The 23,753-nt window shown below is 41.4% G+C and overlaps 1 protein-coding gene across 1 annotated transcript in view; it reads left to right on the forward strand.

Moving 5' to 3' along the window:
* Positions 1-9,183: 9,183 nt before the first annotated feature.
* The window catches only part of LOC310985309 (E3 ubiquitin-protein ligase rnf213-alpha-like), a gene marked incomplete at its 3' end in the record, with an annotated part of 64,581 nt that continues 50,011 nt past the window's right edge, over positions 9,184-23,753 (forward strand). The window contains exons 1-10 of the mRNA XM_083970885.1: positions 9,184-9,288; positions 10,595-10,961; positions 11,066-11,121; positions 11,246-11,405; positions 11,704-11,838; positions 11,982-12,080; positions 12,157-12,279; positions 12,425-12,617; positions 12,833-13,006; positions 14,393-14,545. Of these exons, the coding sequence (XP_083827011.1) occupies positions 10,617-10,961; positions 11,066-11,121; positions 11,246-11,405; positions 11,704-11,838; positions 11,982-12,080; positions 12,157-12,279; positions 12,425-12,617; positions 12,833-13,006; positions 14,393-14,545 (1,438 nt within the window). The 5' untranslated portion in view covers positions 9,184-9,288; positions 10,595-10,616. The remainder of the gene's footprint in view (positions 9,289-10,594; positions 10,962-11,065; positions 11,122-11,245; positions 11,406-11,703; positions 11,839-11,981; positions 12,081-12,156; positions 12,280-12,424; positions 12,618-12,832; positions 13,007-14,392; positions 14,546-23,753) is intronic.

The following is a 23,753-nucleotide window of genomic DNA, read 5'->3' on the forward strand; positions in this document are numbered from 1 at the left end:
TTAAGAAATAAAATTAAGTCTTCTTATGTTCAGTAGCCTATTGGTATTTTTTTTTAAGTATTTAAATTGGATTTTACGTTGTCAAATCGCTTTATGCAGACATTATTCTCTAAGTAATTGGTAACATCCACTTTTGTTGCATCGATGTTGTTGAGAACTTTCCGCATTAACGTCGGCCAGATCAGGACACTTTTAATTTGTTTGCGGCTTATTAGATGCTTTCATAACAGCAGGGCGCTGTCCGCCAGCTGAACGAGGCCGAAATTTGCAGAAGGCTGCGCCAAGGAATGAGCAGCCCCTACGTTCATACAGACGTTGTGTAGGGCTGTGTAAATTACGCACGAGCATAATCTCCCTTAGCCTCATAAACCAGCCTCTCCCGAAAATGCATTTCATTTCATTTTTGAGGGAGAGGGTTAACCTTAAAGCAGAAGTAAGCGGAATGTTTGTGTTAATATAAGTCTGCCCGAAACACGGGTCTGTCAGTCACTCTGCTCTGCTGTAAGCCGAGGAGAAAACTTATTGTATACTTCCTTGTATCCTACAACCTTTATCCAATGAGGAGAGAGAATGGCATGAAGGGCTGTGTGTGCAGCCAAGAGATGCGCGTGAATGTGGTGCCGTAGGGACGAGGACCAATAGATCCATGACGAGGGCGGGGGCTGCTAACTCCATCGGCTGACAAAAGTTAGCCAAAACGACCGGATCGCTTACTTCTGCTTTAACCCTCTCTGGTTGGTTTACGAGGCTAGATCTCCCTCTTGTGTGTAAAGGTCAAGACAATCGGAACGAAGACGGTTTATAGAGTATCTTTGATCGAAACTCAAAATTGCCAAGTCAGCTAGTCAACAGATGCCAAGTATTTCCTTATCATGTTCGACTCTGATCTCAACACCCATCTACCTGCACTGGGGCAAGATGTATCAGATATTCCGACAGATATCCAATCATAATTAACTGCAACATTGCTGACACTTTTGTATCCAGTTCTGAGTTGGTAATACATTTTGTTTTAGTGGCATCAAAGAAAATTGTTAAAATTCTTAAATCTGATTTGCCTCAAGCTGCAGGAACCATGATTATAATAATTATCCATGATTATAATAATTATCTCCCGGAAATGCATTTCATTTCTGAGGGAGAGGGTTAACCTTAACCCTCCCTCAGAAATGAAATGAAATGCATTTCCCTGAGAGACTGGTTTACGAGGCTAGATCTCCCTCTTGTGTCAACGCAAGTGTGTAAAAGTGAGGACAATCGAAACAAAGACGGTTTATAGAGTATCTTTGATCGAAACTCAAAATTGCCAAGTCAGCTAGTCAACAGATGCCAAGTATTTCCTTATCATGTTCGACTCTGATCTCAACACCCATCGACCTGCACTGGGGCAAGATGTATCAGATATTCAGACAGATATCCAATCATATAATTAACTGCAACATTGCTGACACTTATCCAGTTCTGAGTTGGTAATACATTTTGTTTCAGTGGCATCAAAGAAAATTGTTAAAATTCTTAAATCTGATTTGCCTCAAGCTGCAGGAACCTTGATTATAATGCTTATTATATTGCAACTGTGCTTGCTTCCTTTACCATTTTTCTGTTTACACAGGTCATGCATCATGATTTGCCCTGAGTGTGAAACTTCATTGGGAAAATTATTTAATTTCTGTCCTGAGTGTGGTATCAAGTTATCTGTTTCGAGTCAAAATAGCACCCAAAGTAAGTTTCCAATCAAACTCATCTTTATTAATTTCTTGTGGTTATTGTATGAAATATAACTAATGTAACACCCATCTGTTGATTATTACAACACAATGTTTCAATGTTAAATGACGTCTTAGCTAATGTTATTGATATAACAAAAACATTTGGTATTTTACACATTCATAAATGATGTATGCTGAAGTTTGCAATTTTTCATTTTCTAACTAATGCATTTACTGTGTTTAGAAATATGTAATGGATATGTCACATTTATTGTTACACAGATGTGAGCACATCAGCACCTCATCCCTTAGTCGGTCATGAGAAGAGCCAAAAAGAGGGTTCAGGTCAGGTGCTAAAAGATGTTAAAGAGGAACAGGAAACTACTGCCCCAACTAAGGTGAAAAGTCAAAGAAACGGTTGTTAGATATTTGTCATTAGTAGCATTTGAAAAAGAAATCAAAACAGAAAGAGCCAATGCAACATCCTTTCACAATTTTAAGAAACTTGAACTTATTCATTACTGAATCTGAAACATGGATTTGTCTGTTAGTTCACGCTGACATTAGTTAGGTTGGTAAACAAGGTCATAAAACAGGAGAACGGGTTTCTACCATTGCCAAAACTTGTTATAAATCAAATGAAACACATCTTTCAACACAAGGCAGCACTTTACAGTACAACATCGCCAGCAATCACGTCAAAGCATGGTAGAATGTCCCTGATAATGTCAACAAAATACAAACATACAATTTGAAAAGTGAAAGTGAGTTGTGGTGTTGGATGTCATTGCACTGTACAGATGTTCTTTGCTACCTATGAGATGTTAATCCACATTTACATATTTTTTTCTAATTCATATGTTTATATTTTTTCATGGACAGTTGGCTTGTGATGACTCAGAGCCTGCCATAGATGATGCTGCACCAGCAGACCTGTCAAATAATAAATTAAGCACAGCCACAGTGGACACCAGAACCTCAGCCTCGTCCATCCATCAGACACAAGCAGGGAGAGAGGAAGAGAAGCCGTCTAGTACAGTTTCTGAAAGTAGCCCTCAAACACACAGTGGAAACAAACAAATAACAGAGGGCCCATCAGGTATATGTGCAGAGGCTAGCAGCTCTGGTGCAGTTCAGGTTCCTGCTGTTGATACTCATTCTGGGCCGTCTAATTCTACGTCATCTCTAACATCAACTGAAGAAACCCTCTCCACTGCACCCAAATCATCTGAGCAAACAAAAGGATGCAATGTGGTGTCAAAGCACTCCAGTCAGGATGAAAACAAGTCAACCAACAATGAGACACAAAATCTGTCTGGCAGGCCAGATGTCAATGAAGATCACACCAACACTGAACAGAATGCCTTCGCTCAGAAAACTAACCAACACAAAGACCATGCTGGTGGAGATAAGAGCTTGTGCGAGTCAGATGAACAAACTCCCACTGCATCCAAAGAGTTTTCTGCTACTCCAACAAAGGAAACAACCAAAACCCCTGAGGTACTGTTGTCATCAGTCAAATATGTAGAATTGTATTCCCTAAACTGACTCACGAAAAGGAAGCGATAAGTATTTGATGCTTCATGATGTTTTTAATTCCTGCACATACACTATTAGATAATTATGACTGTTATAATTGACAATTTTAAATTGACAATGACACTGACAGTATAATGATTTTCATTATTCTTAGGTTACAACAATATACACTGAGACATGTATCCATGGCTTATAGGCCTAATCATGGACATAGATTATTCACTGCATAATAATTTAACTTGCCTATTTACCAACCAAGGCAAAATTAGATTATCACAAGTAAAACATCAAAATTTAGAGGTATGATAAATCTACATTATTCCACTCATTCTTAATGCAAGCGAATCATTTTTCTTTACTGTACAGATGTTCTCTGCTACCTATGAGACATAAAAAATATATGCAGACAGACTGATATATTTTTATTTTATTCATATGTTTATATTTTTATTTTAGGGACCGTTGGCTTGTGATGACTCAGAGCCTGCCATAGATGATGTTGCATCACCAGACCTGTCAAATAATAAACCAAGCACAGCCACAGTGGACACCAGAACCTCAGCCTCGTCCCTCAATCAGACACAAGCAGGGAGAGAGGAAGAGAGGCTGTCTAGTACAGTTTCTGAAAGTAGCCCTCAACTGCACAGTGGAATCCCTGAGATAAACCCATCTGTTTCCACGACACCACCTTCTCCAAAATCCTCCAGTGATAAACTGACAAAACAAATAACAGAGGGCCCATCAGGGATTAGTGCAGAGGCTAGCAGCTCTGGTACAGTTCAGCTTCCTGCTGACAAGTCAAGTGATACTCACTCTGGGCCGTCTATTTCTATGTCATCTCTAACATCAACTAAAGAAACTGTCTCCACTGCACCCAAATCATCTGAGCAAACAAAAGGATGCAATGTGGTGTCAAAGCACTCCAGTCAGGATGAAAACAAGTCAACCAACAATGAGACACAAAATCTGTCTGGCAGGCCAGATGTCAATGAATATCACACCAACACTGGGCAGAATACCTTTGCTAAGCAAACTAACCGACACAAAGACCATGCTGGCAGAGATACAAGCTTGTGTGACTCAGATGAACAAACTCCCAATGAATCCAAAGAGTTTTCTGCTTCTCCAACAAAGGAAACGACCAAACCCCCTGAGGTACTATTGTCATCAGTCAAATATGTAGCTTTTTATTTCCTAAACTGACTCAAAAACATCATAAACCATCAAATACTTATTGCTCCCCCTTTCTTGATACCTGCTGCACATACAGTGATAGATAAAATTGGTTGTTATAGTTGACAATTTTATCTTGACAATGACAGTTCATTTGTCACAGATTACAACAAAATACACTGACATGCAGCCATGACACAGAAGATTATATTACATTATTACAGATTATTTACTGCATATGATTACCTTGTCTATTTACCAACCAAGACAACAATTTTAGTATCACAAGTAAAACACTGAAATTTGGAGGTATTGTAAATCTGCATTATATGAGGGTGAAGAAAAGTCCGCAACACCAAAAGAGCTCCAATGCAAAAATAGATTTATTGAAGTAAAATGGCGTTTCTGAGATCTGCATTATTACACTTATTCTTAATGCAGGCTATCAAATTTCTATAAGACTTCTGAGACTTGATGTTTTAGCTGCATAAAAGTTGATATCCTGAGTATCTACTTTAAACCCTCTCTCCTTTTCCCACAGGCGACTGACCCTGAGTCAGTTGACAAAACAAGCACACACCTGGATATGCAGCAGCCAGTCAATAAAAATGAAGACTCCAGGTCTTCAAGAACAGAGGGACTGGGTGTTCCAGTGGAAGTAAATATCTTGGAGGGCTCCATTAAATGTCCACAAATGTAAGTAAAGTTTCTAAATCTAGCCTAATTAACCTTAACCTTGAAACGGCATTTTTTGGAACCACAAAACTGTGAGACTCCTTAGAGTGTTTACAATTTTCAGTCCTCACTCCTCAGTAATGAAAAATCCCCCTCTTTTGTGTAGGTGCTATGCTTCTCTCATGTCAAATAAGCGAAACTATCAATTTATGTTGACATTTATTGATAAGGCTTTTTACATTTTTTCTTCTTTTTCTAGGTCATGTATCGGTGAGCAAATACAAGTGTACTTCCATGCTCTTACCTCCAAAGACTTTGATCCAGAGAAGGACTTTGTTAACATACATTCTGAAGCATTGTTTGGACACTGGGATAATGGTTGTACAATGTTCTCTAGGTATGACTTTGTATTTTCTATTTTAATGATCATATAAAAATGTCTGTGTAAGATTTCTACTGGAAACTAAGTAAAGAAGATTGTAATTATTTTTCCATATATTGACATTAGCAATAAACTAATACAGTAGCTTATTTTCAGTCATGGGTCACTTCTCTGCATGTCTCTTCTTGGTAGTGTAGGGTGCATACAGCGACCGGCGGTTGTGGGGAGTTTGTTTGTTTGTCCCTGTTTAAGTCCATAACTTTGTTTCTGTAACTTGTAAGTCATGAGGGGTATTGCACAAAACCTAGATAAGGGATTAAGCCAGGATATGTTGGTTATCCTGGCTGAATTTAGCCTCAAGTCGGTTGTACGAAAGCAGGCTAAATCTATCCTGGTCAAGTTACTATGGTGATTTATTCTCTGCAGCTAGCCTGCTCCAGACCAGGCTAACAGCCAGGCTTAGTTGATTCTGTTGTCTTTATCTGTGAAGTCAGCAGTCACTCTGATCAGAAATCAACGTGTTTCATACAGTTATTCCATGTTCTTATGTTGGCTACATATTGGCCTGATTTATAAACAAACTAAATGCATTTACAAATCTGTGTCCATCTATGATATTTTCTATGACCACTAGTAGCTATACATCACTGGCTTCTCATAAAAAGCAGTGGAGCAAAAATGGCATAAAGATTTATTTTTATTTTTTATAAAATGTTAATATATTGGCCTAAATATTGGTTGAGGTAAGAAAATTAGAATAAAATTGAGTGACAGTGACTGTGAGCAACCACCTTCCAAATAATTTATACACCTCATGTGAACATTGTTATCAGCAATTTATTGAAGCAGCAGACTGCATAATGTTTTTATATTTAGCCTACTGGTAATTCATTTTCACCTGTTGCACTATTGGCCACTTTTGCTGTATGAACTTGTATTACTTGTTATGTACTTAAGATTATAAGGAATTTATGCAATGAATCAACTTCCTCTGTTCATCATTTAGGCAAAGTGCGCAACTGTTCATTTGTGAAAGGAACTTGAGTTGTGATTATAGTTTTGGATTATTCAATCAGTCCGCAGTTGTCTGCTGCGCTCTCTCTGAGCTTTAAGGCAGCGGTGCTTTTTTTTTTTTTTTAAGAGGTGAGTCACCTGACGTCAGCATTAAGTTCCTGTTGATTGGAGGAAAGTAGCCACACCTGTCCTCTCATCAGTGAATCTGTGATCAATCTCTGTGGTCTACTGACGAGAGAATACACCTGGCTTGACCAAGCCGCTGCTCCTCAGCCTGGCTCAGCGTTAGTGCAACCAATTAAGCCAGGATGCGCCGATCAGACTAGGTCAAGCTGCGCTTGCTCAGTTATCCTGGATTTCTTTATTCTACTTTTGTGCAATACCCCCATGGACTCTTCTGGATTTTAGTCAGTCAAACCGACACTGCGACTGATTTTAAACATTCCCAATCTTCTCTTGTAATGGTCAGAACGTTGAATTTGTGGATTCTTATAAGTACTTATACTAGCCTAGAAATCTAGACGCACCCTAGCAGCAGCAAATATATTTGCTCCGTAGGTGGGTCTAGAAACGAGCCATAGGAACTTTTTGAGTCTCAAACACCGTTTGTGTTCACCAATCACAGCGCTCTATCTGTTTAGAGAGTCGTTGGGCGGGCTTAACGCGATGACGACATACATTTTAATTGGCTTGTCAGGCTAACGTCATCCTGCTCTTTGCTCTGATTAGTCGTAGCGCTCAAGTGCTACCCTATTGCGTGCAGAGGCAATTTGAAAGAGCCTTCATCCCGCCCCCTGGATTGAGCCGAGGTCTACCGGTCGTTGCCAGACTATACATTTTAATGAAGTCTTGCTTGTCAGGCTATACTTCTACTACTTCTATTCTCAACAAAAACTGACCTTTGAATGTAACGCTGATTCAGTGTATAAGAAGAGCCAGCAGCGCTTCTTCTGCCTTAGGAAACTTGCAAAATTCCAGGTTGACAGGACCCTGCTGAACATGTTTTATCGTTCCTTTGTTGAGTCTGTCTACTTTTTCTTTTATCTGTTGGTTTCTTAAAATCAAAAACAAAAATGTATTGTCAAGGGTGGTCAACGTCTGCAGTAAAATAATTGGCATGGACCAGGAAACCCTGCAGGATATGTACAACAAAAACGTGGACAATAAAGCAAAATCCATCCTGTCTGACAGCTCCCATCCATTATATCAACAATTTGAACTTCTTCCTTCAGGTTCCCTTTTCAGACTTCTACAAATCAAAACCAACAGATATAAACCATCTTTTATTCCAACTGCTGTCTCCCTCCTCAACTCTTTATTGCACAGCAGCGCAGTTTAATTTTACAGAGCACTTTAGCCATCTGGGTCCAGCAGCAGCACAGTGTGATTAATTTTATTAATTTTTTTTTTGCTTTTTTATACTGTTAACATCTGTGTTTATGTCCATTGTTTACCTCAGTGTTTTTTTTATCTGTATTGTTTTCATCTGTGTTTTGTGTTTGTTGTTTTATGCTCCCCACCCCTGCAAATGAATGACCCCATTGGGGTTCTAATACCTACTTTTCTTTACAGGTCTGTGGGGGGCAAAAGATATCTCGTTGAAATATGGGTTACAATTCCCAAAGATAAAATTAATGAGAAAATGCCCTACAGATATGCTGTTTTCAAGCGCAAGGACTATAAGGGAGTCTATGAGATCCTCTACCTGACAGAAGGAAATGAGTACACCAACAGGTGCCTTTCAATCAAACAGGATCTCCTGTCACACAAAGGTAATCTAAATTAATAATTTAATACTACATATTTTTAATGCACAGTGTCTAAAGTTATGAAATACAAAACATTTACCATAAACATTATAACATACTTATAATGTTTATACATACATACATATTATTCATTTGATTTTTTTTTTGTTTTTTTACCTAATATGTTAACACAAGACAGTGCTTAAACACGCAGATATTACTTCTTTAAAAAAGTATCTCTTACAGTAAATGTTTCCTCTGGGTGATAAATTCATGACATTGCCATTACAGATTACACTAGATATCGTACAAGAAAATATGTTTTAGCTCAATATCTGTAGACCAGAAGCTGTCACCTTTATTAGACGAAGTTTCCAGATGACATTAATCTTATCTGGTTCTCAAAAACAAGCATCTCTGTAAATGTTGTATTGTTTGACAGATGAGTGGCACCAATATGATGACGTGATCCATGACAAGATGATCAAATTCTGGTCTCGGCATTCTGCCGAAGAAACTTTACTGAAGAGGAGAGACCTGGCCGGCAAGGAAATGCTAAAATCAATTTTTGATGTTCTTACAACCTGGGATGAACAAAATGTGGGCAACTTCTTTTCCATGCTACAACAGTTCTTTCATACATATAGCTGTCCTGTACTTCATGATGGCTCGGAAAGACCCTGGAGATTACCGTATGGTGAAGAACAGGTAAGAGTCAAGTGTGTTATTCTACAATAATACATACGCACACCCAGAATGGTCCTTTAAAATCTAAAAACTACTTGGTATAAATCATTACCTTTTTAACTTACTTTTTATAGGTTAAAACACTGCTAAAATGTTTCCTGGAAGAAAACCTAAATCTTGGGCCGAACAAGTGGCTTCATACTGGAGTTGTCAGTTTGCTCATCTACAACATGTATCTGAAGGACATCGCGATAGATGAACTATCTCGTCTATGCGATCTTCTTTGTCTGCCTCAAAAGCCAGAGCACCATTTCATCTCTTTTTGGGAAGATTTTGTAAGGCCACTACAAGATAAAAAGAGGTAACTAGTGTGCAGTTGAAGTTCAAGCATTAAAGCAGAAGTAAGCGATCCGGTCGTTTTGGCTAATGCTGCGTTCCAGGCAGGCTTTTGAAACCGTAAATTACAGCTTCAAGTCACAACTTACGACTTTGTAGCGTTCCAGGCAACCCACTCGTGTTTTTCCGACCTGTTTTACCTGTGAAAGTCACTATAACGGCCACTCGTAACTTCCGACCGGTGAACTCGTACCAGATCGAACTGGTACAACTTCACAGGTCGGAAAAACACGAGTTACGAGCTGCCTTGAACGCACCATAACAGTCCTCGTCCCTACGTCACCACATTCAGGCGCATTCCTTGGCTGCACACACAGCCCTGCATGCCGTTCTCTCTCCTCATTGGATAAAAATTGTAGGATACGAGAAAAGTTTTCTCCTCGGCTCAGAGCAGAGCAGAGGGACTGACAGACCCGTGTTTCGGTCCAAACACTCTATGTAAGTGATTGCTGTCGAAAGATATAACTATTTAAGACTTATATTAACACAAAAATATCGCTTACTTCTGCTTTAAATAAGACAATAATAAAGATTATATGCATGATGGTATTATAGTTTATAAATAAGTAATTTATGAATAAGTAATAGACAAAAATAACATGAAAAGTCCAGTCAACTATTACTTTGACCTAAGTATCAGTAGTAGTATCAGTCAGGGGGCCCTGTCAATTAACCTCAATCAAACTTATTCAAAATCTGAAGTTTTGTAATAATGTGGTGTTTGAAAAAAAAAGACAAACAAGAAAGGGATAAGGATAAAAACAAAACAAACCTCTATTCTATAAATGGAAATATAAAAGGACCCATTCCCAAACAAGTTATCAGCTGTTAAATTCATTTTTATTTATGTAGCTAATACTAATGTACTAATTGATATGCATTAGTGCCATGTTGCTGCTCATGCACAGTTTGAAAATATAGTATTTTGTCTTTTTCCCTTTCCATCTTCACTGACTAGATCATGTTCAGTATAACTGGATCCTGTTGGTCCTTATTGTGTCGTAATGTCTGATACTTTTGTCATACTTTTTACACCAAACAGCAATAGTTTTGCCAGGAGCATGCAAAAAACCCTTAATGATGCATTTAGTAAAACTTTTAAAGTGCAGATCGGAATACAGGTCTTCCATCAACTTTAGCTGGATTTGAAACAAAAGCTGATGAGATGTAACACGATTTTGAAAAGACTGTAAAAATGTCCAAATATTAAAAAGACTTCTTTTACACAGGATTGCCATACATATAATACACTCACTTCTCCACTTTCACAGTACTATTGCAGATGCTGTTGTGATGCTTTGCAACAAGGCCAAACAACACCATATTGAGAAGTGGATCTTGGTCATTCCACTGATTCATTTACTAAGAGGAGAAAGCAAGCCATTTGAGCCAGCTCCACCGGTCTTGAATCCACAGTTTGACTTGTGGACAGGCTTCAAGGGAAGTACAGGAACACGGATCATGAAAGACTATCCATACCTGGTGGCTATTGATTGTCGACTTGTGCACTCTTGGATGTCACTGCTGAGTTTGGAGGATCTAAAGATCTTAATTTCCATCATGAAAGTGGACCTCCTAGACATTCTTCAACACATACAGTTTAGAATCAAATCTGGACCACCTCAGTCAACCAATGAAGTATGTATCCTTAACTAAAAGCTACTACTTCTATTGGCTTGGATTGTCTCATCACTGTTGCACAGTGTCTCCAACTGATGTTTCCTCTGTTCTTTGGATTGCAGGCTTTGAAAGGACTGGCATTTCATCTCATCAACAGAGAAAGCCATCACAATAATAGGTAAATTAAAAAGTTATCTGTCATTTTAACAAGGTATCTGCAGAAATATCTATAGGTTTTGGTATATCAATGGTTGGTAGTACTGTATGCATACATGATAATAATATATATATTGTCCTCATAGTTTCAGTGATCAGTATGGGGAGTGCTGCTTGAAATCTGCAGTAAGGATTCTTGGCACTGTCTGCTTTCACACAAAAGATCCAGCCCGCCGTGATCTCCCTCTTCACTTCCTTGAACTGGTCTGTGTGATTGCCAAGTCATATAAACACAATGATTCCCAGGTGAGTGATATGTCTCCATACCTTGTCATAGTCCAAATGCTAGAGCAATTTGTATTTTATTAATCATGAATGCAACTTTAAGTACAAAATACCAGCACAAACAGCAAGGAAAACAAACATCTAATCTAAAAATGCAGCAATATTCCAAACATTAAGCAAGACTTGCTGGAAGAGTCGCTGAAAACTCAATGTATGTTATGGTTACATTATGTTATTATGTTATGATGTTTATGACTGAGGGATTGTTATTATCATTAAAAACATAGTTATCACGAATAATTTATAACTCCTATCCCAGTCAAGAGTGAGAGTTCATGAAGAGTCATTCAGGAAAACATTAGAAACAATGAGAGAATGGCGGAGAAACACCTTCCGAAACAGGCTGCTTAATGAATGGCCGCGGCAGCAGTTTTCTGTACCTATTGAAATACAGGTAAGCAGGATTTAATTGCACATGCACATTGTTCCTTCTTATTGTTTCAGATTGAAATGTTTTTACTTAAACATTGTGGTAGCAATTTGATCGTATATTCTGTAAAAATCTCAGTGTGAGTGTAAAAATGTTTCTCTTTTTAGGTGTGGAACAAATTGCTCTCACTATCCTTTAGTCATGAGGAACACACTTCATACTGGAGAGACACCTTCATTGTGGATTTTGAGAAAAAACTAAAACAGGTAAAACTTGATGTAGTTTACATCCTTTCCATGTTATCTTCAAAAACAAAACTAAGAATATGTGCATTTGTGATAGGAACAACCACATAATCAAATTGGAATATACTGTGAAAAGATGAAAGAACCGGGCAATACAAGTTCATTGCTATGCAGCGCAATGGAGAAATGTGCAGTGGAAGCAGTTGAGGATCTTTGTCAGGTATGATTGAGAAAAGTACTTGCAGTTACTTGAGTCAGTGCATCCCTCTTTTCAAAATATTGATCTGTCCTCCAAATGCCACACTGCCCTAGTTGATGTACTACTATAGGTGCCTAATTGGTATGCATGATGTTCTTCCTTTTAGAAAGATAAATCTGGCAAGACTGTTTTAGATCTGTTGGAGAAACATGATATCACAAAGTTTGGGAAGCTGATGTCTGTTGTTGTACTGAAGACGTGGCCCACAGATGCTAATGGAGTTTGCATTGAAGGCGATGACTTGATATTTGAGTATCTTCTAAACTGGCCCATGGCTAAAACTGTCTTCCAGATGACAGGTAACTTAAATTTAACATGACGGGAGCCCATTACCAGGAATTTGCTTTTTATTAATATATGTTGTATGGTCACACTGTGTGGATGTGATTGCCTCAGTCTGTGCAGTTAATACTTACCTTACAGTACAGGAACTTGTTTTGTTGTACTTGATCTTCATTTGAGTAAATAACACAAGAAACTGTTTGATTGATTTGATTTTATGCTTGTTTTTCAGGTGCAAGAGTAAGGCTCACTGACAAATTGTCAGATGAAGCACAAATCAGGATGACTTTGGCAAGCACAGCATTTAAATCTGTGTCAGAGAAGTTCCTCAGTGGAGAAATTCAAATCAAAACCTTAAACCAAATCCTGCAAAAAAGACACAAATTCACTGAGTTGTTGAAAATAGGTAAATATAAATATTTATTATATTTCTTTCCTATATACATTTATATTTCTTTCTAGTTCTCACACTTAATTGTGTATGTATACATCCTTAATAGCTGTATTGAAATGTATGGGCTCTAAAAAGATCTAGTGAGGTTTTGAGATCCCCCCCCCCTCCCCCCCACCTCAACTCCCGTTAAAAGACAATAGATAAATTGAATACTCAAGACTGAATAAAATTCTGAAATTTGAATTCCAAAGTTTAGAAACCAGTCACTGTAGATACTCCACATAATTGACTGTCAGCAGTTCAGCTACCTTTCAGTATTGCTTTAACACAAAATAAATATGATTAACAATGATCACAAATACGATTTTGTAACAGCAGAAGTCTAAATTTGGGATATATTCAGTTAAAAAACTATTGTGATAAGCATTTACACCTAAGACATTTTCCCTCCAAACTTGGTTAATGGTGTCATTATTGTTTGAGTCTCAAAGAGGTTGAGCAATTCACAGATTGCACAGACGAGACAAAAGTTTTTAAAGTAATGCAAAAAAAACAAAAAAAAAAACATTACATCCATACATTGACTGTACCCTGATCCATGTAGGGTTGTGGGTGGCTGGAGCTAATGCCAGCCCACATGCTAGTGAGACTGGGTACAACCCGGACAGGTTGCCAGTCACAGAGCCACATATAGAGATGAGCAACTTCACACACTTACATTCACACCTACAGACAATTTAAAAATGCCAGTCAACCTAATTGTAAGCGCCATTTATTATTGTTTTGCTATTTGCGCTGATTTGTACTGATTAGGAATACGTTTTGAGTATGCTTTGAGTTTTGAGCCACCTGTGTTACGGTTAGGTCTCATGCGGCTTCTGTAGAGAAAGCAGGAAGTGAAGTGTTGTTATGTTGAACGTGTTAAATAAATGAGAATAATGGCGGAGCGACATAGTCATCTTCGTCTGCGTCGGCACCCAGCCATGCAGCTCAACGAGTAAATCGGTCTCCTGTCATATCTCATGAGTGGTTAAAAGAATAAGAAATGAAGAACAAAGAAAAGAACGTAAGATAGCCACTACACTAATCTTAGAGAGAACCCACCAGAGGTGAGAGAGAACCCACACAGACACAAGGAGAACAGACCTGGGAATCATACCCAGGAATTTCTTGCTGAAAGGTGACAGTGCTAACCATTGCCCCACGTGCTGCTCCAGATGCAATAATATGTAGCAAATTTGAAGCTTTTTGTATTTCTGCCCTGCAATTCTTCAAATCTTTCTTGTGTAACTTTGGTACAGTTAAAACATAGCCTCCTTCATAATCACTGTGTTATGGTGAAGCTTAATTTTTTTGTGTGTGTATCTTTGTTGAGTTCATCTGTTCTTGTTTGTCTAGATGGGCTCTGTGATGATGGCCGCTGTAAAGATGCCAGAAACATAAACGCATTACTGAAATCAAGACAAGATGAAGTCGAAGCTGTCCAATATGAGAGGGAACTGGCCAAGGGTCTTCTACAAATGTGCCGGGAGTTTCCTCAACATATCAAAGGTAGGCAGTGCTGACAAAATTGACCTAGTCTTTCAATAAGGAAGAAGGTCATCATCATGAGCCACATTATTTCCTTTAGAATTACATGTATTGTATTACTTGATGAAATCTGTAAGTCTGTCTGTATAAAAGGCCATATAGGGGACAGAAGGTGGAGATCCGTTATAGTAGTCACAGTTGTAGGTTGTGGGCCTTAACATTAGTGTAATAACTCATCTATCAGACGATGTATACCAAACTTTGTGCAAAAATCTATTTTCGAGTAAATCCGGGATGAAAGTGCACGGGGTACTTTTTTTTCATATTGGATAATGCAGGCACACAAATTATGCGTTGCTCACGATTCATCAGCCAATGCTATTGGATCCGTGTTACGATGCTAGGCTCGCCTCGGCTCTACCTAATCAAAACCCCCTCCCAAAGGTTAGCCCAGCACCTAACATAAACCTACCAGTCCCTGCGTGATACATCGACATGTAAGTGAAGTTATTTCCCTGGGTGAGTGCAGTCGTTTCCTACCTGGAGGGGGGTCGTGTGTTGTGGGAAACTCACCCAGGTGAACTGCGCGCGCCCTGTCCGTGGGTCGGCTCCGGCCATCTCCTTTGACTTCGGTTTCCCGGACAGCCCGCTCTTGGTTTAATTGTTTAAGTTCATTAAGTGTGGGTCAAAAAGAAAAACGGTAACACTTTATAATGAGTACACACTATTAAGCATTAGTTAAGCATGAATAAATATTGAATTCATAATTTATAACACATGAATACTCATTAGTATGTAGTTAATAAACATAGTTATAAATGTTTTACTCATCATTGGTAAGCACAGTAGTTATGGATTAGTAAACACTGAATTCATCATTTATAAAGCATGTTTCTGACGTTAAAGCAGAAGTGAGTGATCCGGTCGTTTTCGCTAATGCTGCGTTCCAGGCAGGCTTTTGAAATCGTAAATTACAGCTTCAAGTCACAACTTACGACTTTGTAGCGTTCCAGGCAACCCACTCGTGTTTTTCCGACCTGTTTTACCGGTGAAAGTCACTATAACGGCCACTCGTAACTTCCGACCGGTGAACTCGTACCAGATCGAACTGGTATGACTTCACGGTCGGAAAAATACGAGTTTCCTTGAACGCACCATAACAGTCGTCGTCCCTACGTCACCACATTCACGGCGTTCCTTGGCTGCACACACAGCCCTGCATGCCGTTCTCTCTCCTCATTGGATAAAAACTGTAGGATACGATACGATAAATGTTTTCTCTTCGGCTCAGAGCAGAGCAGAGGGACTGAGAGACCCGTGTTTCAGTCCAAACACTCTATGTAAGTGATTGCTGTCGGAAGATATAACTATTTAAGACTTATATTAACACAAATATATCACTCACTTCTGCTTTAATACTCATTAGTATGTGGTTTACAATCACAGTTGTAAATGTTTTACTCTTCATTAATAAGCTCATCTATATAAATGATGGATTCAGCATTCCCAAGCGCTCTTACGCGTTCAGTATGAATGGTTAGTGAGTGTTAGTAAATGTTTTATAAAAACTCACAAATTTCATTTCCAATGGATGACTTATAAACAGTTATTAATGCAGGAATTCATGAATTCAGGCAGTTACAAAGCACTTACTACTTGTTAATTAAGTATTTTGTGTGAGCTCATCTAAAGTAGGCACTATCTATGCCTTAAAGCATTTACAAATGATATATTAAGGCTGGCAATGCCTCAAGACTCATAAAAGTCTTGGTTATTTTAACAGACCAAGGAGAGACACAACACAAAGGGATAGTTCATATTGCATTGTATTTATTGCAACTTCCCAACATATTGTAACTGTACAACTGTTCTGTTGATGTAAAACAGGGGTAAACATGGCTGAATAAAAACTTGCCAACACCAACAGTGGATCACAGAAGTTTAAGTTCAGCAAATAATTCTTTGAAAAAAATCTTTCTGTAGCCTATTTAATTTTTTTTTTGCTTTTCTGTATCTGAGAGAAGACACACTATTAAGCCAGGGTGGAACAAACATGTGTCTCACCATCATGCAGAAGCCAAGAGTGCATGTAGGGCTTGGGTACAGGCAGGCAGACCAAGAGAAGGACCTGTTCTTGATTACAAAAAAGCCACTACTGCTAGATATAAATATGCAGTTAGTTATGTTAAAGGTACAGTATGTAAGAAATCTAAAGCAACTGGCTGTAAAATCGTCCTAATATGTAACAGAGACTCAGGAATAATGTTCATATAACATACTGAACTCACCAACAACAATCCTACAGCCAAGATATTCGCATTAAAAAATTTTTTTTGCAGACCGCAAATCATGTTTATGTTTTGAATTTCTATGGTTGGCTTGTGTCGCCACCCAGCGCTCTCTCCCTGTCACAGCGTCTGTGGCATTTCAGCCTCCGGGTTGCCAGTTAGCTTCCACTGAGCTGCAAATACGGCAGGTAGATAAAACGAGATCATGAAAAAAAAGATTGTGTTCTATTATCGGTTATTGGTCATATTTGCTTGATATCACACGGTAGAAGCGGCTTGTCGCTCTGCCGTTTAATAGGCTACACAGCTTGCTGTTGTGAGCATGTAGCCTAGTTAGTTTGAGCTGCTGCTAACGCTAAAGCTAAAGGGAAGAATTACAAAGTGAAAGTTAGAAAAGAGGGAGGAAATGTGGCGAAATGGAGCCGATGGTAAATGAAGTGATTGTGAACGTGTGGAGCGGTTCATGAGAGGAGTCTGTCCCGGTCAGGACGCCTGTCTCCGGTCCTCATGTTTTATGATCCAACGTCAGAAAGTGGAGGAGAACCGGAGCGGCTCGCGTCGTTTATTCTGCGGTAAGACGTCTCATATGTTGGCTCATCTACGGCGTGATTAACACGCACTACGGCTCCGGTAGATGCGGGGTTACAGTGTGTGTGTCTGTGTGTGTGTGTCTGTGCGTGCGTGTGTGTGTCTGTGTCAGCGCTGCAGACACAGCGTCGGAGCGGTGAATGTAACAATAACTTGCAGATCACCCCTGAGTGGCGTGAACTCCGCTCGTAGTTACTGTGAGTCAAAGCAATAAAACAGTGAGGTTGTTGATGAATATTTAGCTTTTTACTCTGCTTTGAGACTGACTTAGTGAGCAGAGCGGAGGTTAGCGCGTCGCTGTCTGGCAACCTGGAGTCTGGTGGGTAGGGGAGGGGGGACAACGCGCTGCTGTGTTTTGAATTTGACTGCAGCAACAATTTTGGCCACATTCTTACATATCGTACCTTTAATAAAAATGAGCAAGAAATGAGAGCAGATTCCATGGCTGAAAAGCTTCTTGGTAACAATGTTACTGGTTTTGGAAAGAGGTAAAAGCTATTAACAGGGACAATACATCATTACCTTGTACCATAGAGGGGGTTTCTGGTGGTGGCAACATAGCTGAACTGTGGAGGCAACACTACTCAGAGCTTTTTAATTGTGTTAAAAGTGACCCCTACATCTTAGGCAAGATTTCCAGTGGTGATACTGTGCAAATCACAGTCAACGAAGTACTACAAGCTATTGCACAGTTAGCTGATAACAAGGCATGTGGGTCAGATAAAATTTCAGCAGAACATCTTAAATATGCTAGCCCAAGAGCAGCAATTCTTCTAGCTATTTGTTTTACTAGTTGTATGACCCATGGAGTGCTACCAGACTCTATGTTATCTGTAACTCTGGTCCCTGTCATTAAGAATAAAGCCGGCAAGGTGGGCAGCGTGGACAACTACCGACCAATTGCTTTAGCCAGTGTGCTGTCCAAAGTCTTGGAGAGCATATTATTATATAGAGTGTCTGATTATGTACACACCTCTGATAACCAGTTTGGATTTAAGGCTAAACATGGAACTGATTTATGTATTTATGCTTTAAAGGAAATTGCTGATAGATATAAAAGACAGAATTCTTCAGTTTTAATTGGTTTTATAGATGCATCTAAGGCATTTGATCGTATAAACCATCATAAATTGTTTTTAAAATTGAGTCAGAGGGGCGTGCCTGACAGTGTCCTAAGGATTTTGGTTTATTGGTATGCCAATCAGTGCATGCAAATAAAATGGGGGAATGTAGTCTCTGCTCTATTTGGGGTGAGTAACGGAGTCCGTCAGGGTGGGCTACTGTCACCTTGCCTGTTTAATGTTTATATGGATGATCTATCAGATGTAAAACAGGATGCGTGATAGGAAATACCATTGTTAATCATCTTATGTATGCGGATGATCTGGCAATCATTTCTCCCTCTAGTGCTGGGTTTCAGGAGCTGCTCAACATATGTTCAGAATATGGGGTAGAATTTAATGTTAGTTATAATGCCAAAAAGAGCTCTGTTATGATCAAGGGGGCAGTTGTCGGTCTGAGAAGTGAAGCTCACTTCCGCGTTCAAAAAGCTGCAATCCCCTCGGCTTCCTCTGGGGGCTGGCTCCAGAAGGGAGCAACTCCAATCGAGCCCCATGTTAAAATAGCCGATTTTACAGCTTAAAAAACAATATTTACAGCCTGGTACATTTTATTTTTTTGGTCTCAACCGATAGTTTCTACCCCCGCACACACTCTGAGGGGGGTGAATTTTTTTAAAACTCTACCGTTTTACTATTATTAGGTTTAAAGTTCTGGCCAATTAGGGCACAGAACCGTTGAGTGACAGGTCCGGAGACCGCTGCTTCGAGGCCAGTGGGCGGGCCCTCGGCCGGCTAACGGCCGCACCGCTCCAAATATGGCAAGTAGAATCCAACATGGCGCGGTTCAAACCCCCGTAGTAGCGGCACAAAACAGACTCCCCCAAACCAATGGTTGACGTCACGGGTGCTACGTCCATTCTTTTTACAGTCTATGGTTATGATCTGTCGAACTAAAGGTGATAAGGAACTGGTGTTCCCATTATTTCATTTGTCAGGGAATGTGTTACCTTTTTGTCATACTGCTAAGTATTTGGGACACATCATCACTGATGATTTGTGTGATGATGAGGATATGTACAGGCAACGGCGTATTTTATATACACAAGCCAATGTGCTGAAACGTAAATTTTTCTGGTGTTCTAATGATGTTAAAATTAGTCTCTTCAGAGCATACTGTACCCCCCTTTACACTGCCCCCTTGTGGGTTAAGTTCAAAAAGGCAAGCATTCGCAAACTTCAGGTTGCCTATAACGATTGCCTACGAATTTTGATGGGAAAACCCAGGTGATGCAGTGCAAGTGAGTTATTCTGTCAAGTGCGTGTAAATACTTTTCATGCTCTGTTGCGGAAATTGATGTATAAATTCATCTCTCGACTGAATGACACACAAAATATTGTATTAATGCTGTTGATCAATCCTGGACTCAGTGCTGTGAGATACCAGTCAGCCATGTGGAAACACTGGTATGACTGTCTCTTTTAAATTTGTAAATTTGTGTGTTTGTTTGTTTTTTAATGGACCTTGATTCTAATAATAAAGTCTATCTATCTATCTATCTATCTATCTATCTATCTATCTATCTATCTATCTATCTATCTATCTATCTATCTATCTATCTATCTATCTATCTATCTATCTATCTATCTAAAAAATGAAGTCCTTATATTTGCTGGGGAAAGGTCTCTGCGGTTGGAGCAGTGTTCCGGTCCATCCCAACACGCTTGAAAGCAGGAGACCAAACGGCCAGAGAATTTTCTTACCGGGAAACGGCCTGATCCAGATTTTGGACTGCAATTTAGAGAACAAAACAGTAAAGTTAGCAACAGTTTAAAAATAAACAAAAGAGGGGGGAAAAAGTTTAACTTAACACACACACAGTCGGACATTGACTTGTAAAATCAGAACAGACATAATAACGTAAGGTTACTCACGTAACCCCGGTTCTCTGATAACGTAGTGAGGTATCTCAGCCTATAGGAGAGCGCTCTCAGCGATCGATTAAGGAAGCTCCAATGACACCACGTCTGTCAGAAAACAGACCAATGACAGCAGTGACAGGAGAGCCCATCTCTCCCCTTATAAAACACTGCAGTCACTGAAACCGGCATTCTCAAGCGTGCGTCTTCCTCGCGAAAGCAAGGAGGGGAGTGTGCTGAGATACCTCACTACGTTATCAGAGAACCGGGGTTACGTGAGTAACCTTACGTTCTCTTTCTAACTCCGTTCGGTATCTCAGCCTATAGGAGATTTATACAACTCCCGAATTGCACCAAGCTTTCCGAAGCCGATCTTCCAACAGTTAGGAAACGAGGTGTAAATTAGACAGCACCCACTTGAAGGACAGAATGAGCCAGTGAAGGTGCTGTCACGTCCAGTCTGTAAAACCTGGCAAAAGTATGGGGTGAAGCCCAATTTGCGGCTTTACATATCTCCTCAATAGAGACTCCTTTAAACAGAGCCCATGAGGTGGCCGTGCCCTGAGTTGAATGAGCTCTTAACGCCCTCGGGGGCTGTAAACCCTTACTCTCATATGCTAATCTGATAGCATCAACTATCCAGTGAGATAACCGTTGCCGTGAAATGGGTTTTCCCTTGTGGGATAAAGCCCAGGACACAAACAGCTGGTCAGCTCTCCGGAAGCTCCTTGATCTCTCTATGTACGTGCGTAAAGCGCGCACCGGGCAGAGGGAGTTCAGCCTCTGCTCCTCAGAGGAGGAGAAGGGCGGTGGGTGAAAAGCCCTGAGTTCAATAGGAGCACAGTGATAAGATGAATTAATCACTTTCGGCATAAATGAAGGGTTGGGGATAAGGCAGACCTTATCGAGACCTGGAGAGAACCGTAGGCAAGACGGGTGGACAGAGAGAGCCTGCATTTCACCTACTCGCTTAGCTGTGGATAAAGCCAAAAGCAATGCGGTCTTAAGTGACAACAATTTCATGTCAATTTCACTCAGTGGCTCGAATGGCTGATGACAGAGGGCATCGAGCACCAAGGAGAGGTCCCAGGAAGGGAAGAGAGGTTTGGAAACAAACAGTCTCCGACGTGCACCCTTCATAAAGCGGCGCACTAGCGGATGCTGGCCGGCGGTATCTCTCCCAAAGCCAACATGGCAAGCAGAGATAGCAGCAAGATAGACCTTGATGGTAGAGAAAGCTCTCCCCTTGTCCATCATGTCCTGTAAGAAGCACAACACTTCTGACACGGAGCACTGAAACGGAATAATATTCCTCAGTCTGCACCAGTCTTCAAACACACACCATTTAGCGTTATAAAGTGAGCGTGTGGATAAAGCCCTGGAACCCTGTATGGTCTCCACCACTCTGGGAGGCAGGCCAACAGCAGTTAAATTCAGCCTCTCACGGGCCAGGCCCAAAGAGCTATGCGTTCTGGGTGAGGATGGAAGATTTCTCCGTTCGCTTGGGACAGAAGATCCCTGCGTAACGGAAGAGGCCAGGGCTCTGCTGAAAGCAGCTGGATTATCTCCGCTAGCCAGTGTTTCCCTGGCCAGCGGGGGGCTATCAGGATGAGGGATAGACGCTGTTCCCTCACTCTCTCTAGAGTGGGAGATATCAGACTGAGAGGGGGAAACGCGTAAAGTAGCGCGTTTGGCCACGGATGAGCCAGCGCATCCACACCCAACGGTGCATCGTCGCGCGCCAGGGAGAAGAACAGAGGACACTGGGCGTTTGCCCGCGATGCGAAGAGATCTACGGAAGCCTGGCCGTATTTCTCCCATACCTGTCTCACCACCTGGCGGTTGAGGACCCATTCGCCGAAAACGGGATTTCCTCTTTCCTCTTGAAGTAAACCAATCGTCTGGACGTATAGCTCGCGACAGCACCGTGAGGGTGAGCATCCTGAACTTGTATTTCCTGAGATAACTGTTCAGAACACGAAGATCTAAGATGGGGCGCAGTCCCCCTCCCCTCTTTGGAATAGTGAAATACCGGGAGTAGAAACCCTCTTGGATTTCTCCCTCCGGTATGACTCTTATTGCTCCCTTGCTCAGCAGGGAGGAGATTTCTCCCTCCAAAACCTGAGCTGAATCCCCACTTGCGACCGAAACCAACACGCCGTTGAATTTGGGTGGTCGAGAGGCAAACTGCAGTCTGTAACCCCTGAGAAATGTCTTCAGCACCCAGGGATGGACAGCTGCAGCCTGCCACCTCTCTGCCCGGCTGGAGAGCGGAGCAACAGCGCCCTCTACTGGAGGAGAGAGCAGCCGTGACGGCGGCGGGACGAGCCCTGATAAGGGGCTCTGATTCAGGTTTATATTTTGTTTTTTGTTTTTTGTTTTTAGCTGTGCCCTCGGCGATGAGCCTGGCTGCAACAGCTGAGTTTTTATTTTCTTTATTTGTGGGGGGAACATGTGGTGTGCACTGTGGTGAAACTGTGCTTGGTGGCCACACGGGAACAGAGAAAAACCCCCGCCTTCCAGGCCTGAACTGGGCTGGAGGGGGGATGAAACTGCGGGCACTGGGGGAACATGTGCCCGGGAAGTGAAGCGGCTGCGGGTCGGGGAAACTGAACGAGCCGCCGCGCAGCGAGCTTCGGGACAGACGTGACTGTTGTGCCCTCTCCGTCGTTTCGCGGGCGGAGGGAGGGCCGGTGGGTCTGTCCCGGGGGGAGATGAACAGGGACCTCGTGGTGCTGAAACGAAATCCCCCCTGTGTGATGAGGCGACCCGCTAGGTGGCCCGCCTCTTCTTCCCGTCAGGAGGATGGGAAGGGCGGTTTTTCGCGGCAGCCGCGGCGAAAGACTGCTTGCCCCACGGTTTTGATCGGGGGTTTCTCACCTCGGGATTTTCTGCTCTCACCTCGGGCTTGACGTACCGAGTGTGAGGCTGGCGACCTCTGGCAGTCGCAGCGAAGCTCTGGCGAGCCGGCTGCGGCGGGCGGGGAGTGGGTTTGCGGGGAAGGCAGAGGTTGAAAGCCTCTCCCTCCTTCTTTCTGACATCACACGCCTGCTTCATGGTTTCGATGGCGGGACCAAACAAGCCCTTTGAAGGGTCAAACTGCGCATCCATGATGTCCTGCTTCTCCCTGTCTGCCAGGCTAGACAGGTTCAGCCACAGCGAGCGCTCACCTGCTACAGCCAGACCCATGGAGCGGCCGCTACCCTGGACAGCTCCCCGAGAGCTGCGGAGGATGAGATCTGCTGTTACGCAGATCTCTTCCCACACAGCCGGGTTGGGAGCGCCAGAGTCCAGCTGCTGGCCCATGTCGACCAGCAGCTCGGCGTGATAGGCAGAAAGGAGGGTGACGACGTTGAGTGCCCTAACAGCCTGGGC

Source organism: Trachurus trachurus (genome assembly GCF_905171665.1).
Source record: "Trachurus trachurus genome assembly, chromosome: 4".
Taxonomy (NCBI): domain Eukaryota; kingdom Metazoa; phylum Chordata; class Actinopteri; order Carangiformes; family Carangidae; genus Trachurus; species Trachurus trachurus.